The 18,091-nt window shown below is 38.2% G+C and overlaps 1 protein-coding gene across 1 annotated transcript in view; it reads left to right on the top strand.

The window, feature by feature from the left end:
* MIGA1 (mitoguardin 1) overlaps positions 1 to 17,112 on the top strand; it is a 35,517-nt gene extending 18,405 nt beyond the window's left edge. Inside the window, exons 8-16 of the mRNA XM_063165873.1 lie at positions 3,632 to 3,732; positions 10,176 to 10,294; positions 10,478 to 10,550; positions 10,865 to 10,951; positions 11,075 to 11,173; positions 11,479 to 11,613; positions 12,790 to 12,843; positions 13,476 to 13,592; positions 13,933 to 17,112. Of these exons, the coding sequence (XP_063021943.1) occupies positions 3,632 to 3,732; positions 10,176 to 10,294; positions 10,478 to 10,550; positions 10,865 to 10,951; positions 11,075 to 11,173; positions 11,479 to 11,613; positions 12,790 to 12,843; positions 13,476 to 13,592; positions 13,933 to 14,151 (1,004 nt within the window). The 3' untranslated portion in view covers positions 14,152 to 17,112. The remainder of the gene's footprint in view (positions 1 to 3,631; positions 3,733 to 10,175; positions 10,295 to 10,477; positions 10,551 to 10,864; positions 10,952 to 11,074; positions 11,174 to 11,478; positions 11,614 to 12,789; positions 12,844 to 13,475; positions 13,593 to 13,932) is intronic.
* Positions 17,113 to 18,091: the final 979 nt, after the last annotated feature.

The raw sequence follows: 18,091 nt of genomic DNA, 5'->3' as shown, positions 1-18,091 counted from the left end.
TTCATGTAATGCTTTAGCAGCTACTTGGTAGAAGTGATGATCAGCACTCTCAGAGTTATGAACTATTTATAAATGTAAATAAAGCTGCTTTTGGATGTTTCAGCAAGGGGTGACAAACTACTGTGCCACTTGTGATTAGCTAGAAGACTGTGGCACACTCTCCTGGGACTGAACTGATTCATGCTGCTGTCTGAACTGGATTATTGTAATTCCTTTCACTGGACAGGAAGGCACATATAGAAGGGCTCTGAGCACACAACGTGGGCTGGCAGAACACTGGGCCCCTGCTGCTCTGAGGGTGCCGTGACTTTTCATAAGTGGTTCCTTTGCAAGGTTTTTTCCTCTTCAGACTCTATAAAGTTTCTACTTTCTCATCTTGCTTTTCTGCTTGTGATGTTTTAACTGCATTGATTTTCCACTGAAGTGGGAGGGCTGGGCAGAATGGGGAACCATGACTTTAATGGTGGTGCTTGGAACTAAAATCTGTAACTCCCAGTGAGTTCTTTACTAGTGGGTAAGTGCTTTCCATTTTGAAATATGTCAGCTAACTGCCAAACTCACTTGTGAACTTCCTGCCATGTTTCATTCAGGGTTGGCAGGAAGATAACATGGAAATGGTTTTCAGAGTTTTAAAATGTTACGGGAAGGTGAATGCTTCCCAGTTGAATACTAAAAAGCTGATTTCTGTGCAGTTCTGAAGGTCAGATTTTGGTCTGAGAGTTTAGGGGGTTGGCTCTGTGCTCTGTATTACCATGAAAATGTACCAGCACAAAGACAAATAATTATTCTGGATTAGTATTTGTAAATAGATGTGAAAATAGCTTGGTTCTGGTCTCTTTTTTAAATCTTGTTTAGTTTTAAATAGATAGTTGTTTGCAAAACATTATAAAGCTAGGAGTAATTTCACAAGCTTTAGCAGTCCCCCATACTTTTCCATGTTTTTAACACTGTAATATAATTTAGGGACCATAGATACATTTTAAGGCACTACAATCAAGAGCCATGATTGTAACATCTGACACTCTACTTCATCCTCTTTACAAATAGAAGTGAACCCAAAATAACTCCTTGGCTCCTCAAATAGGTGAAGTATATTTGAAGCTCACACACTTGCTAGTACTCCCCTCCTGAAGTTATTAGAGTCCATAAGAAGCAGGGATGAGTGTGTGAGCAGTTGCAGGCGCTGGTGGGTGGGTTCCTCTTGCAGCTGTTCATTCCAGGAGTCTCTTTGTGCCACTGTCTCTTTTTTTTCATGTTCTTGTGTCTAAGAATGTTCTGCTGGTACTTGCTTGGTATGTACTCCAGCTGTAAGTTAATTTTCACCCCAGTGAAATTCCATGGTGAATTTTCATAAGAGCGTGCTCCCTTCACAGCCTGGGTATTGATAAGCACCTGCTTGGCTAAGGATGTTTCAGGGTATTAGGGTGGCCTGAAAGCCAGAAATAGCTGACAAGGCTGTTTGGTTTTCTTTAGGGAGGCTGTGCTTTGTGTGCACATATCACTTGCCAAAGGTATTATTTCACTCAGCATTTCCAACCTTATTTTTAATCTTTTTCTTCCTCATAAAATGCAAATTTTGTGTCTGTTTCTGTAGCAGTGAGATTTTTTATTTTGAGTGAAAACACAGATACTCCATATTCAACTAATTAACATGTTAAAAGCATACTGGCTTGATGATAGTTTTAGGCCATATTAGAAAACTTGGAAGTATGACTTTTTCAACAAAGATAGATTAAATAAAAAATTTGTTAACACTAGAGCTTCATTTAGTCTTTAACAGGCTGAATACAAGATCTGTGGAAGAACCCCTGATTCTGTGTTGTTCTGGGCTGTGATTCCTTCATTTACACCAATTATTTTTTTAACGTATGTGGAATACATTTTAGTTAAACAGCATTATTCCCATTTATATGTAATCAACCACATAACCCAGAGTTAAACTATTTAGAATCAGTGTGGGGATATGTTCTTGTTATTGAGCTATAAACTCACATGTAACAGTAAAAGCAGCTTAGGCAAAAGGAGAGGTTGAAAAAAGGAGAGCCAAAAAATCTGCAGCCAGTCTATAATGCTTGTACTATCCTGGGTTTAACAGTATTATTGCAAGTGCAGCAAACTCTTTTGTGAAAAAGTGATATTAGAAAATCATCTAATGTAATATTAGAAGAGAATTAATGCAAATAGTGAGTTAGAAATAAGAAAGAAACATCATGTTACACATCCACTCTAAGCAGACCTCAAGCTAGTGCTTTACAAATCACAGTTTGCTTTTCTGTTCCAGCACTTCACATTTCAGAATGTGATTGTTTCTCGACCAACTTTTAAGCTCCAGTACTTTTCCTCTTGGTTTTAAGAGGTCAGAAAAAGAAATAGTAAGAATGAGCTAAAAAAAAATCAGACTGCATATGAATAGCGGTGAAGTCGTGATTGCAATTTGCCTAACTCGCTCTAGTAAAATCTTTGTCCAAACTCTGAATCATTTTTTCCCTCAGTGAATACTCCCAAGGACAGATATTTGTTCTGTGCAGGTTTTGAGCTGTCATTCCAAGTCCATAACTAATAAAACCATAACAACCACCAAAGTAATAGTTAAGTAATGTGGCTTTGTAGCATTTCAAGTGATGAGTAAACCATCCCAGTAAATTGGCATTTGGCCACTCTGCTGTGTAATGGAGTTTTTAGTGAAGTATTGCCTTAGCAACAAGCCTGGATGACATTGGGTAGCTGGTTGCTGCTGACTCTTGGAGATAAAACAGGCTTTTAGGAACACATGTGTAATGTCTGAAGGTAAAGTAACCCAAAATAAATGTATCTGCACTACTGGGAATGTAGGATGGGTCACATCAAGCCAAAGCCTGACTTACCGACTTACGAATTTAATCCTTCTGCGAAAGTGTTTCTGTATGGTGAAAATGAAACCATCCCAGAAGTGCAAGAGTTGAAATCTGAGAATAAAGTAAAGCAGAACTGAGAGAAACTGTATTGCAGAAGATTTGAAGAAAAAATAACAGTTATTTTAAAGGCTTTAAGAATTCTTGTACTGTAGGAAATACTTCTGGATGTGTTATTTCAGTGATGAAGCTTTTTGAGGAAAGAGGATACAGTGAAGATTAAAAGCTTCACTTGCTCTCCAGAAGAACCAGCAAGTGAAAAAAGGCATGAAAAGTAGAAAGTTAAGCAAATTCAAGTAAAACTAAAATGTGGTGGTGTTTTTTTTATTAATAAACTTTCATTTAGAAAAGTAAAAGTGGTGGCTAGGACATGGAGCAGTTTGTTACATAACACAGCCAAGTCAAAAACTTGACTGAGGATCTAGCTCAATGTAGCAAAGTAATATCATAAGATAAAGAGATCATCAGTAGTCTATAACAAAAAGGCCAAAACCTTTGCCAAGTCTTTTTGTCTTCTTCCAGTTCATTGTGGATGATATTTGAAAATCCACTTTAAAGGCAGAAAAGAGATAGTCACATTTATATATGTTAGTGGGTCATAAAAGAATTTACCCTTACAGTAGTATAATGTTGTGCCTTCCAAATGAAATACTGTGTTAAAGTACACATGAAACATGTTTTCAAGATGTAAATGGAATTTTTTGATTGTCTAATAAACTTTTTTTTTTTTAATTTTAAAGATAAAAATACAGACATTACTGTAAAGGATAATGGGGATGATTTCTGCCTTCGAGATACATTAAGCATTGCATCCACGGATTCCTTTGTTTCCACAGCTGAGGTAAGACTCTTAAAGATTGCTTTTTTAAAGATTTATTGATCTATTTCAACAGTGAACAGAAGAATCCTTATTTTTTGCTAATCATTGTAAGCCAAAATATATTTCTCTTGTGGGGAAAATAGAGCTTTTCCAGGCTTCATTGCACCCAGTTGTTTTGGGTTTATTTTTGTGTACTGGCATAATGCATCCCCTACTCCTAAACAGAAGTTGCTTTTGAAAAACAGATCACATTTTCATGAGTGAAGAAGCAGTCAGTTGAGGCTATAGTAGTTCCTTTCACCATGATTTATATTTTTCTGTTCTTTTTTCCTATTGCTTTACCATACTATAAAGATGTATGAAGAAGGCTTTGTGTTGTTTAGACCTGGAGGAGTTTTTTTTTTTGGGAGGAAATTGTAAGAAGTTGACAGCTACCTGTTCTAGCACACTCCATGCACAATATGAGGGCAGCAGGTTGAGCTGTTGCTCTGTTGTTGCACATGATGGAATGACTTAGCAGGAACCAGAGGTCTGAGGCTGCTCTGGGGCCCTGGGCAGAGCTGGGGGAGCTTGTGTGGCCCTGTGGGTGTGCAGGGACCCCCCAGCTCCCTGCAGCCACCACGGGAAGGGGCCTTGGGCTGGCAGTGACAGTCCCTGGAGGTGCAGTGGGGCTGCAGGGACCCTCCTGACTGGCCACACTGGGAGGCTTCCTTGGCAACGTAAAGTACCTGATCTAACTCACTGTAATCCTGTGGGACAAGAGCACAAAGGACACGTGGTAATCTCTGGGTAACAGCCTGTTGGCTGGAGTCTGCTACAGCTCCCTTGAGGTGTTTGAAAGAGACTCATGAGCAGTGACACACTTAGTTGAATGAGGAATATCTCCTTCTGTAGTATCTGAGGAGCTGCAGTGATATTGAATAGCACTGTTCTCCAAAAACCAGGAGAGGCAGCTGGCCTCAAAAGGTCCATTTTGTGATAGATATTGCTCTCCTATACACACCACAACTAAGCTACTGAAGTCAGTTGCAAAAAGAAAGAATTGCACACACATTCTTTGCAGTTGTTTTGACTGTCTCTTATGGGGTTTGTTTTTCCATAACACAGTTACCTTGATTTAGTAATTGACATTAAATAGTGATTTCCTTGATTTAGTAACTCACATTGAGTTGTGGTGCCCAACATTCCTAACAAGGACTGTATCCATAGAGACTGGTTTCTCTTTGCTGTAATTTGGACGCCACCACAATTCAAGCTTGCTTCAGCTCTACCAGCTCATGAGAGGAGCTGTAAACCATTGTAGTTTGTACATTTTGTATCTGGTTTGTTTTTGGGGGATTTTTTCACATGAACTTTCATAATGCTTTTGCAAGTATGTGAGGATGGGAACAGCCCCTTATGCTTATTTGTGCTGCTTGGCTTTAAAGAAAAGGAAAACCAACCAATCAACCAAGCAAACAGAAACCCCAGGATGTGTCAGTGGAATTATCATCCTCTCCTGAAGCTATATTGTCCCAGTGTCTGCAAAAAAACATTGGAATCAAAATTGGACATGTAATTGTCTTTAAGTGTCCTGAAAATATTCTCCACATTTTGATACATCAAAGCCACTTGTGTCAACTTGTTCTTCCAGGATAAAGTTATGAAGATTCTCTCATCCTTTCCAGCTGTTCTAACCTTTACCAATAGAACAAATTCACTTTTCTCAGATTTTATTGAAGAATCTAGTGAAGTTCTTAGGTGACAGAAGTCCTGAAGATTAATAGAACATGAGCAACTTGCAGTTTGGTGTTTGAGCCAGAGCACCATCAGTGTTCTGGGTTAAATGGGAGCCACTAGGCCTAAACTAGAGGGTCAGCTAGCTCGGGAGTTGTAGCTACAGGGCATCGTTGTGTGGTGCAAAAAGAGAGCTGTCAATTGGTGTTCTGGTACAAACCCTCTGCTACCTTGATTTATTATTTTGTCCATCCTCAGGAGGGTGTGTGGTGGAGAAATGCTTCACATTATGGCAATGAGAAGGAGCAGCAGCAACTTCCCCGTGTATTCAGCTGTTAGCAGAGAGCAGTAATTGCTTTGATTTAACAGGATTACAATTCACATACCAAATTCTTTTATTCTAGACATGATGACAAGTAGCTTCCTCTTGCTTATCTACTTCTTAATTTTTTTTCTTGCACTAGGGAAACAGTGGAATGTTTTAATTTAGGCTAAGTGGTCTGGGGCTTTTCCAGCTTCAGATTTGTCTCACCTAAGGGCCAAATAAGGCAGTTCCTTCATCATAAGCTCCTTGATTGCAGTTACAATAGCAGTAACTGTCCTAAACTCCACGTCTTGATTGAAATGTTTAGCAACATTTTTAAATCTGAAATTCATAGGTGTGATTATGCCCTACTGGAATTAATAATTTCACCTTCCAGGAAATTAGAACGTGGCACCATTTTTTGTAGCCTCATCATGCTGCAAGCTCTGTGTTGACAGTTCCTTGGCTTCCTTCTACACTGTATCCTGTCCCAAGGAGCAGGACTAAGTATTTTGTGTGACTCTGATTTTGGAGACTGGAAACTGTGTTCATGTTTCAGCGCTGACACAGTCAGTCAGATTTAGCTCCCTGCCCGCAGGAGAGAGAACATTAATGAAACAAGACACAGATAGATGCTTGAATGGAAATGGATAGGGATACTGCTCAGGAGGCAACAGGAATGTCGTGCTGTTATATTAGAACAAAATATAGGAAAGAGCTGTACAAAACTGGGACAGTTTGGCAGGGCTTGTGTCATGTGCCCTTTTGATGAGCTCTACAGGATAGCAGGAGGGTGAGCCAAAACTGCATCTGGCTGTGGCTGGTGATCAGGAGGGTGCTGAGGATCACTTATTTGATGACTTCTCATACAGAGTTGTGCCTGTCTGGCAGCTACAATATACACAGGTGCCTGAATCTTTGTAGAGACAATTTAGACACAGTTGCCCTCCCCATAACCAGACAGGCTTCTAGTCTTAAACACACTTAGGCTCTAGAAGCATTGCAGAATGGGTGGTAAGCACAACTATTGCCCTAATTAAGTTATTAATACCACTTCTGTGATAAATAGTGGTATTTTCTTCCCCATTTGAGCCTGGCTGCCTTCAGCTTGTGTTGATGAGGGTTAGTATGCTTTTCATAGTCTTGCTTTCCCATCTACTGTGACCAAAATAGCTGCCACCTTTGGCAACAATGCAGCAGTGAGTGTGCCAAATAAAGGCCTCTGCCCTCTCTTTCCTGGCTTCTTTTCCATCTTCCTAACAGAACCTCTTTCCTGCTCTCCCTGACAGTGAGCTTTGTTGCTGCTTCTTCATTGTCAGTGCACATGCATTTATCATGTCTAATTTTTGTGTTTTGACTAGTACTGAATCTGTAGGTCTATTATCAAATAAACTTTGCTTTCCTTAGTCCAAAGCTTGGGAGATTTTTTAGACTTGTGAATAAAGCCTTTGCTGCTTTTTATCAGTAACAGCCTTCCTGTTTTCTTCCAGACCTTAGGTGGAACACACCACTTCATCATTTCAATTTATTAAAATGCCATCTCAAAGGTTTTTGTTACTAATCACCATCACATCTTCCAACTCCCCAGATATGTTTCACTTTCATCCTGCAGCTACTTACATTTTTTGAGGAAATCTTTTCTCTGAATGTCTTTATATTTTAAAGAGATTATCATCAGCTTTTTTAATATATGGTAAACATAATTTCTCAGAATGTAAGGAATGCTGAATGTGCCAGTAAAGTGACCGCTCTATTAGGGGAAGCAAGCAAGAATTCCTGAAAGGTCTAGCATTGTTTATTTTTGTTACATTCATGTAGGTGGTTATTTTAGTAGTCAACAAGGTCTTGATGCACAGCTGAGAATTTTTTCTATTTATTAAGAAACAACTTGTGAGGGGCAAATGAGAGTACTGAGCCTGTTCCTTAAACCAAAGCAGTCAGAGCATCCCAGACCTAAAAATGATTGCAAGTGGCAAAGGTTGGATGCTTTAGAGCAATGATTTCAGCATCTCCTTACTGCAGATACAGCCCTAAAGCTGAAGTTCCAGAGAAAACTGATGAGCATCTGAACAGTGTCCATGTTGGAATCCTCAGAGGCTGCTCTGCAGCACAGCAGAGCTGCTTAGACACAAGTTACAACTACAAGCTTTGGAGTTTTGAAGAATGTGTTATTTTGATGTAATGATCTTAGGGCAGGCCATCAGAAATGTCCTTTTGGTGGTCACCAACAGGTCTCTCTTTCTGAAGCCTTGAATGGATACAAGCAAAGCCTTACAAGATGAGATTGCTGCTCTAGTGTCAATCGTCTTCTATCTCTTCTATGTCTGCATTTTCATTTTCTTCTCCATGTACCTCCTGACACTGAGGAAGTAGCAGACACTTGGGGCTGGCACATCCAGTGCACCATCACAAGCCTCTGTGCTCCTGGCTGCTGCCAGCACTGGGGGTAGCTGTGACACAGCTCCTTGTCATCCCTGGAGGGGTGTGAGGAGCCTCAAAGTGGCAGTGGCTGTGTGTGCACAGAGGGGGCCACTGCAGAATGGCAGGAAGGGACTCTGGGCGCTTTCAAGTGTCCAGCTTGCTTGTGATGCCAAGATGTTGGATGCTGGAGCTTTCTGGGAACTTGTGGTTAGTACCAAAGCCCTGGTGAGGAGAGTTATGTGGTGCTTAGGGGTACACAGTGAGGTAAAATCAGGTACTTCAATAAATATCATGAGCACATGCCAGTTGATACAAGGTACTTAGAGTGAGCCATCTAACTGAAAACCAACCCTTCTGCCCACCTTATCCTCAAAGGCAGCAAGTCCTCAGAGACTTCTGCCATGAAGAGTTCATTTTCCTTTTGATGCCATCTTGGGAGGTTCTTGTCTAGAAAATGTTGTGTGCTCTGAATCCTGTTAAATATTGGATATAATTTGTGAATTTTCCTAGTAGCTGAACTCTTCTACATTAGAATTGTGGATGTATCTTTACAAATCATCTCTAATGAGTTTTACTTTAAGCAGGATGTTTATATAGGCAAGCATTCACCTTATTTCATCTCAAAGAAGGTCCCCTACTGGTTGCAAGATCATTTTAAGCATAATAATCTGTGTTACATCTCTATATTGTTACATCTATATACTTTATATGTTTACGTATAAAATAGTGATATAGCAATATATTTCTAAATACTAGAAAGCATCAAAAGAAAATTTATAATGTCTCCATGAGCATTAATGGTTCAACTTCAGAGCCTGTCTAGATCACCTTTTCTAATTAAAAATTTAGTTTCTGGTTTACTGTTTGTTTGTTTTTTCTCCCCTTCACTTTTTGTGTGCCAAGAGAAGTCAGTGGTAGAGGAATTTGCTCCCCCTTTCAAAATATTATTTGTTGGAATTAATCTGTAATTAAAATCATCTTCTCTGGGGAAGAACAGTTAGACCTTTCTCTCATGATATTTTATTTCATCTGGTAGCCTGAGAGGAATTGTTGTTTTCTTTTAAAAAAAAGCTAAATATAATCAAGGGCCTCACCCAATTCCCATGTATCAGTTCATGTGCTAATCTGTGACCTCAAAGGCCAGAAACATAGAAACCTAGAAACACAGGTTTGTTTGCCTCATGAAGGATGTTGGAAAAAAAAAAAAAAAGCTAGAATTAGTTTTCTGGTCATTAAGTAAACTGAATGATGTGTAAACATCAGATTTTGGTTTTATTATTAATAATATAATGTAATCTTTATAGTGAAATTGTAGCTAGACATTGTTTTGTGGGTTGAACATGATACCCTGTAAACAGGAGTTCTCTGTATTATTTTTGTGCTTTGATTTATGGATCTGCTTTTTTTCTTTCTCTAAAAATGTCTACAAGTTCATGTCTACAAGTTCATGTTTATTTCTATGTTAACCATAGAATTAACACTGTCAATAATGAAAACCATTTAGGGAGCCTGTAGTATAAAGCACTGAATATTTGTGTTTCATACAGTATGTTTGGTAACTGGGAGGCTTATTTACCAGTGAGACTAAAACAGAGGTGGAAGGATGTTACTATTTCCAGCTTCCTAAGGAATTGTATGGTGCAAGCATTCTGTACTTCGTGTCCTGGCAATTATTTTCTTTTAACAGCTTTGAGACCCATTATGGTATCATTTATTTTAACTAGACAATTCAAAAACTTAACTATACAAATTAAATACAAAAGTAAGATGCTTTTATTTCATTAATTAAAGGTTTTGAAACTTGAAACTGTAGCTTTCAGATTTTAGGAGTTAGTAAGTTAAGTCTTATGACCTGGTGTATATGTTCTGTTCACTTGTTAATTGTTACCCCTGTGTTTTAAGCAGATGCAGTAAAGGATGCATCTTTCATTAGAACATTAGGAAAACTTCTGTAATTTGTTTTATCTTCACAAAAATTATATCAGCAAGCTCTTTAGTGAACTTCCAAAACATGTTGTTTCAGCTTTCAGAGCACAGAGAGATTCGTAGCACGTATGGTCTGGATTCCCTTTGCCACTGCCCCCTGTATGAAGAAGCCATGCACTTAGCAGAAGAAGGCAAAATTTATTCACGGGTGTTAAGGTATTCATTTTTGTCTATTTAAGTATTTCCAGGAAAAGCAAGAATTAAAGTTTAATATTCTGTCTAGAAATCACTTTTTAGAAGTTACTTGTACTAGGTATTTTTTTCTAGCAATTAGATTTAGATAGATATTCTTGTGCTGCTTTTTTTTAATAGTCTCTGAAAACTTTTCTATTTGCACAGGACTGAAATGTTTGAATGTCTAGGAGACAGTGACTTCCTTGCTAAGCTTCATTGTATTCGACAAGCTTTTCAGGTAAACTGGAAGGAGTGACTTGTCTGTCTTGTGCATGGCATTGAAACTGACTGTTAGTCTTTGTGCAAGCATTTTTATAATGTAATCTGTATTTAAATATTTTCTTGTTGCTTTTACGTTTTTATCATTCTAAAATGAGATGTATTTGCAGAGGAGTCCAGATTTTATAATTAGCTTTGTAACCTTTGCACCCAAGGCTTATTAGGAACTTGTTAACTATACTAAAGGTGATAATTAAAATTGATTGAAATGTTTAAGGTCATTTGGTATAACCTGTGAATGAACCTGTCTATATTTTCTGAACCTTTTTCTAGATCATTCTTTCAGAAACATCAAACAGAATATTTCTTGCTGAAAGTGGAAGAAAAATTTTGTCTGCTTTAATTGTGAAAGCACGAAAGGTAAAATCCCTTTTTTACCAATGTTTTGTTGTTTATGTAACTTCTACCTGAATTCACTGTCCAGGGGAAATCAACCATATCTCTTTTTACATTTGCTTGATACTCATTGCTTTTACTTTACAGAATCCAAAGAAATTTGAAGATGTCTTTGATGAAATGATATATTTTTTGGAGCAAACAGATCACTGGGATAATACTGAAATGGAACTTGCTGCTAGAGGAGTGAGTTGCATTTCTGAAAAGTGTTTTTACCCTTACTAATGCCATAGGATCTAAAAATAATTTTTTACAGTTCAGAATTGTGGGAAAGGCAACTCTTTATTGTTTATATTGCTGATTTAGAGAAATGGCATTCACCAGTTTAGTACCAGAAACTACACTTTTTTTAAACTTCTCCTTTACTGACAAAGTATTTTTAATATTCATTAAAAACAATTGCAAATCTGCAAATTACAATATGGTGCATGCTGAATTCCACTGCTGAAAGAGAAACTAGGTTACTTAGATCATGTTCTCATTTAATATAGGTGAAAAATCTGAATTTTTATGATGTTGTCCTGGACTTCATATTAATGGATTCATTTGAAGATTTAGAAAATCCACCAATATCTATACAGAATGTAGTAAATAACCGCTGGTTAAATTCCTCTTTTAAAGAAACTGTAAGTATTCATGTGTAATTATCTTAATTGATCTGTAGTACATTGCAGTGTACTGAGTATGTACCTGAGATCTTCCTCAAAAGAATTTAAAAGATTGTATTATCAGGTTTTTCATAATAGGAATTTAAAAGTTACAGGTTGGCCCAAAACAGAGAATGATCTAATGTGTTGGAGAAAATACTTAACCTTGTCCTTCCTTTCTCTGAGAGAGTAGAATTTTAGAAGGGAAGTTTCTGTTAGCCACATCTTAGACATCAGGTCTAGGTTTTGGTTCATAGACAGAGATTTAGCAATAAGGGACAAAGGTACAAGGAAACAAAAGTAAATTAATACAATCCAGGTATTCAGCTGTTGATTGCAATTAATGTTTTTTTCATGTGTGGCTGTTTATTTGCCAGATAGATCTCATCCCTCTGTTAGAGACACAGGATAGTGCCATGGTCAGCTGGTACAGAGACTACTGTCATTTCATCCATTTTCATCTGTACACTGCAAGTTTTCCTTTTAGTTTTGTTTTACAATTGAAATATTCCCTCTAGAGGAAAAGAATAAAGATAACATGTATATATTTTTGTAGTTTCATGGATACAGTGTGCTTTGTGTGTATTAAACTCTCTTTGCAGTGCTGAGGGGAGTCGGATGAGGATAGTCAGAGGCTGGGAGGGGAAAAAGTCCAGTACTGATGTTGGTATATTGTATTTCACAGTCCATATTTGGACAAAGCTCCATAGCTGAATCTGAAGCTATTGCAAGAATGTTTTTGCTAAAGTGAAAAAGTACATTTCAATGTGTTCACATGCCACTTAATACCTAAAATAGTTACTGATGTCTGAGCACACACTTTAATATACAAGACTGGTCCTCACTTAAGCCCAGTAGTGTTGCTAACTGTGGTAGCTGTAAAATCAGTCAAGGATGCCAAATTACATTTGAATTGAACTAAGAAAAATGTTGCAAAGATGGATCTGGAATAGCAAGTATGAAGTACATATAAACTTGTTATTTGTATCAGCTGCTGTTTTATGGTTTGAAATTTTATGTTGTCACAAGATTGAAACTGAAGAAAATACATGTCCCTGAAATGTAGAATATAGAAATACAGTATTCTGCAGATGAGTTCTTTTGAGTTGGAAAATTATTTGAGGCTTGCTTTATTTTTTTTATTTTTACAATTAGGCTGTGGCTTCAAGTTGTTGGTCAGTACTGAAGCAAAAAAGACAGCAAATGAAGGTAAGCTGCCTCTCAGATTATATGGAACAAAGGTATTGATCATCTCCTAAAAATTTGAAGTTCTTTTTGTAGCTTTGGCAAAATAAATGAGTGATCAACCTTTAGTCCTGTAGACTTGTTAATTTAGACAAGAGGTTTGCCATTTGCAGAAGTTTAGCTCCTGGGGCCCTAAAACCTATTTTTAGCAAAAAGCCTTAACTGAAAGGTTTTCCCAAACCTAGTTTAGGTTCTCTTGGTGGTGGTGTCAGTCACCTCTCTGACTTCCTGCCCCTCATGCAGATATCAGAGTTCTTCACACCCAGGTTGTGATTCTTGTATCTCACCTGCTTGTGCTGGAGCCCCAGCTCCCTCCACGATCCCGCAGCCAAATCCCATCCAGTCCTGCCCTGTTCCCTGCTTGAAGCACCAGGTTCCTCACCAGCACCAGGAATTCTGCTGCAGCCTCCCCTCAGCCCCTTCTGCATCCTGACCTCTCTGTGCAGTAGAACTCTGTGCCACAGCTCCACACATTTGGGGGATTTTATTAGACCAAGGCGGGAAGTGCTGGGCTTTTATGAAGACTTAATGCTGAACAATAGAGCTGTATACTAAATTTACTGTGTAACTTTTGTCTACAATTTTTACATCACTAGGTGCCTGATGGATTTTTTGCACATTTCTATGCTATATGTGAACATATCAGCCCTGTTTTGGCTTGGGGCTTTTTGGGCCCTAGAAATTCGCTGTATGATCTATGCTGCTTCTTCAAGGTTTGAAACTTTTTTTTGATTACCACTTTTATATATTTTTTTAAATCTTTCAGATTAAAATAAATTGAGATTTTATTTATTAGTATACATTTGCATTTTCCTAAGATTAAGGCTAACAGTAAGAAACCATAAGAGGCAAGTAAGTACTTTCATATCAATGTTTTAAGCCTGGAACTGTTTTGCAAAGGCTGTTTTAGCACACTTCTGTCTCAGCACCAAAATAATACATAATTGGATGCTTTTTGGGAACATGTTAAAGAAAGAGCTGTTAGCATTGCATACTTTTTTTTTTCCTTTTTGTAACTGAAAACAAGTTCTTCCTTTTTCTTCCCCCCACTAGGATCAAGTGCTTTTCTTCCTCAAAGACATTTTTGATTTTGAGAAGGTGAGGTACTCAACCATGGAGAGCCTGGCCGAGGACCTGACGCAGCTGCTGATGCGGCACACGGAGCTGCTGCTGGCCTACCTGGGGGCAGACTCCCTGAGGCACGTGGGGGCCTGTGTCAGTGGCCACAGGCCTGTCCTGACCACGGGGCTCCTGGAAGCAAAAGTACAGTAAGCTTCAATCCCTGGCACACGGCAGGGAGTGCACACAGATGTGCTCTTTTCCACCCTTTTCTACTGTGGCTGTTACTGAGCAAACATCTGGGAATGCATCGTGTTGCTAAGTATGGAAAAGGACTCAGGGAGGTTAAATGTACATCTGTGAAAAGAGCTGGGGAGTGTATTACTGTATATACCTAAATTAATTTTGCAGCTCAGCTGTCGCTGTATTTATATTTCATGTATCCCAAAGCTTTTTTCTGTAATATTCGGGTAAAGTTTATTTATGAAATACTGTACTTTTGCACAAATAATTCGTAAGTGAAGCTGATGGAGTTGTTTCCTTTAAAAGCTTATAGTACAAAATGTTCATTGCAGAGTCTCCACAGCATTAGGTGTCTAGATCTAGGAGGTGTTTTGACTGGGGTGTCTGCAGTCTCTGATTCATGTGACACGTGCAATAAAGCAATCACACGCACAGAACTGAACATGTTGCCCCTGCCCCAGAATTCCATTTGTGTGGGTGTCAGCAGCCATTTTGTACTACAGTGTGATGGAGCAGTGCAGGAAATGCAAGCACCATTTGGGCAGGAATGACTGCCAGTATGCAATTTTTACTTTATTTTTATTTAAAATATCTAAACATCACTAAGGTGTTTTAAAATACTTCTTTATATTTGAAAAGCTAGCTTCACCAATTAATTTAAAACTTTCTTGTTCTAAAACCATTACTACTCAATATGGTGGTAAATGAACCAATGTTAATCTCAGTTCATATGTAGCATTTCAAAATATATTTTTAATAAGTATGTATTATAAGATTTATTAATAATGAAACAGAATTGAAGGCAGTGTTTTATAATTTAATAATTTGTGTCTTCCTCCCTTCTTTGTGGGAAGTCAGGTGTCTGTTTAAGAGGAGATTTGTGCAATTGTGGCCATCTCTGTGCAGTGTAAAACTGTGGCTCAGGCCATGGAACCCTGAACTTCAGACAGGAGCACAGCACCTTCAGAAGGTATGAGGCACCTTGCAGCAATAGCTTTTCCTGTTCCAGAGGTGAAAAATTATGATGATCTTTGAATTTCTGTCAACTGAAGCAATGCTTCACAGTTAGTTTAGGCTCTAAAACTGCTCTTCCATGCCTTTGCTACACAAAGCCAGCCCACAAGAATCTATCCCATGTCAAGAAATACAGAGTAATTCCAAATACTCAGATACTTGAGAAGCATGTTGTTAAAATCTAGGATATCAAAACAAACTTTGACTAGCAACATTTCGAATTTCATGTCAAACACAACCCAAAAGGATGCAATTCAAAATGAGGGCCTGTGTAATTCACAGATTTCACTGGAGCCAGCATTTTGCTCCTTTGTTGTACTCACTTGATAAATACAAAAAGTGATGAAAATGTGTCATATTACTTGTGTGAAATGCCAACTGATTATAGTTTATTTAACAAAAAAGAGTATACTCTATATGTAATAAACCAGAAATTCCAAATGCTATTCTTGGCCTATTTCCACTGTTTAACTTGCTGAGCTTGGCACCATCCTCCTTGCTGTATTTTTTTTTCTCTGCAATGTGTCTTCAATACAGGCATGTGAAGTTTTTTTCACTCACCTCACTTAAGTTTTGAGAAGATAAATATGTTTAAGCTATGTGCATTTTGGCAGCTTTTTGCAAGTTATGAAAGAAATTATATTTAACAATAAGGGTGTCTTGTTGGATTCAGAATCGATAGGAATAGCTGGAAATAGAAGGAATAGAGTAAGTGTTCTGCATATTCTACAGCAAATGTATGACCTGTAGGTAACAGAGCAAAGTGTCTGCTGTGATTTGTCTGGTCTAATTAATTTGTATGAAGAAAACTATACCTTAACATGTATCACAAAGAAACAGAAATGCACTTCTTCACAGAATTAGAGGTATATTGAGATTTTTGTATTATTTACAAAAAGCTCTTGAAGAAATGGAGTTGCAGATGAGATTATAAATATTTCCAGACACTTGGAAAAAAATTAAACCTGGAAACTTGGTCTTCTGTCAAAAACAAAAGGATTGTTTTAAACAGAAGAATACGAAAGGTCTAATCAAACACCAAACTATTTAGAAAATGGGGAGAATTTCATAATATCTGATTTCAGCATTTGTGTCTCTTTCAAACAGGAGCACTTCTGTACACTCACAGAGCTCAAAAGTCCACAGAGTTTGATTGGAAATTGAACCAATGTATTTCCCATACAAAATAAGAAATACAGGATTTGGTTGTTGTAAGATGCCACCAACAAACATTTGATTGAGAAACGGCAAAAAAACCAAAAAGGAAGGCAGTAGAGAAACAGGGAAATGTCCAGGTACAGGTGGGAAGGCTTTTGATCTCCTTTGAGTCTTTTTCAATCTTTTTCTAAAAAATCTATTCTGAGTGTGTAACTAGCTCCAGAGAGATGCCAGTTTCAGCTCTCACAGCCTGCCCCTTGAGCTGGACACAGCATTTGTTGATAACCAGCCCTGTGGCTAAAGAATTCAGAAGTGCACCATCTCTGCAAACACAAGTGCCAGAGCTGCACCACAGCAGTGATAGCATGATGCAGTTCTACTCTAGTTAATTCATAATCAGACTCAGAATTTACTTTATAGTGTCTAAATTTAGGTAGTTTTGAATGATACTTTCCATCCTAATAAGAGCAAACTAAATTTAAAAGCCATCCTCTTCTTCCATAACGGTACTCCTAAGATTAGAAATGTTGAATGCATTGGGATTATAAAGAATCAAATATTTATATCATTTGTAATTTAGTTGTAATAATAATTTTACTTTAATTGTGTTCTTAATGATTATTATTCTTCCTTTTTTAGTGTTTGGTTTCTGTCAAAGTAAATGTGTCAAATCAAGTGTCAGTAAGAGTATTTGTGACCTTTCTATTGCCTAAATGAACTGCAGCTGTGTATATAAAATAAAATATTTCAGTGAAACAACTGTTGTTCATATAACTGTATCTGAAACTTAAATCTGAACAGTTCTTGAAATCTAATGCAAAATCATTTAATATGGGAGGAATTTTGATACCAGTTAGTCATCCTGAAATTGGAGTTTTCTGCCTGCAATCAACCAAGAACAACTATTAAAAAATTTATTATATAAATTTAAAAAATATTGTATGGGAGCAGCTTTTGGGCTGTCCAGTTTCATTGTATACAGCTGTTGTGTTGTAACAGCCAAGCTGTTGTCTCTCCACTTGTTTTTAGGAGATCAATTTTTTCAGGCTTATTTCCAAGCCAAACTGCCGTACTGAGTTCCAGTTGTGGATTAAGACCTCCTTTATGGAGTAATGTAAATAATGAAGTAGAGGACATAAAGAGTTTAACCCCTATTGCTATGGAAGGGCCATGTGGCCGTGCTTTGACCTGGCCAGATTTGTTTTGTGTGTTGCATGTTTGTGTTCATCTGCTGGCAGCGGGTGGGTCCCTGGCAGTCAGGAGCCCCCACGCCGCTCCTGTGCTTCAGAACGGGGGTGGCACTGGGGGAAAGTGCCTGCTCTGTCCTTCAAAAGGCAAGCGCCTTTCGTGTCTGAGCTGTGCTTCAGATCTGCACAGCCTAAGGTCATGTGCTTATTGTCCTAATGCTGATAACCCGGCTGGAAGTTGGGCTCCGGTCCGGCAGACACAATACAAGGGAGATAGGAAGAGGAAAGTTCTGCACTGGAAACCTTGCAGCTGAACATGTAGGAAAAAAGTCATCTTCGAGCAGGAAAAGGAATGTGTTCAGATGTAATAAAATCACGTTTCTGCTGCTGCTTTGTAAAGTTCCCAGCGACAGGCGCTGCTTTGAGCCACCGCGCTTTGCCTCTCGCAGTCTGGCACTAGGGAGATTCCTCCCCGCTCCATCAGCGGACTGTCACATTACTATTATTAGTTGATCGCTCTCCATGTGCCATTAACCGACCCGGCTCCGGAC

Source organism: Melospiza melodia, chromosome 11 (assembly GCF_035770615.1).
Source record: "Melospiza melodia melodia isolate bMelMel2 chromosome 11, bMelMel2.pri, whole genome shotgun sequence".
NCBI classification, from domain to species: domain Eukaryota; kingdom Metazoa; phylum Chordata; class Aves; order Passeriformes; family Passerellidae; genus Melospiza; species Melospiza melodia.
This window is presented reverse-complemented; position numbering and strand designations above follow the sequence as displayed.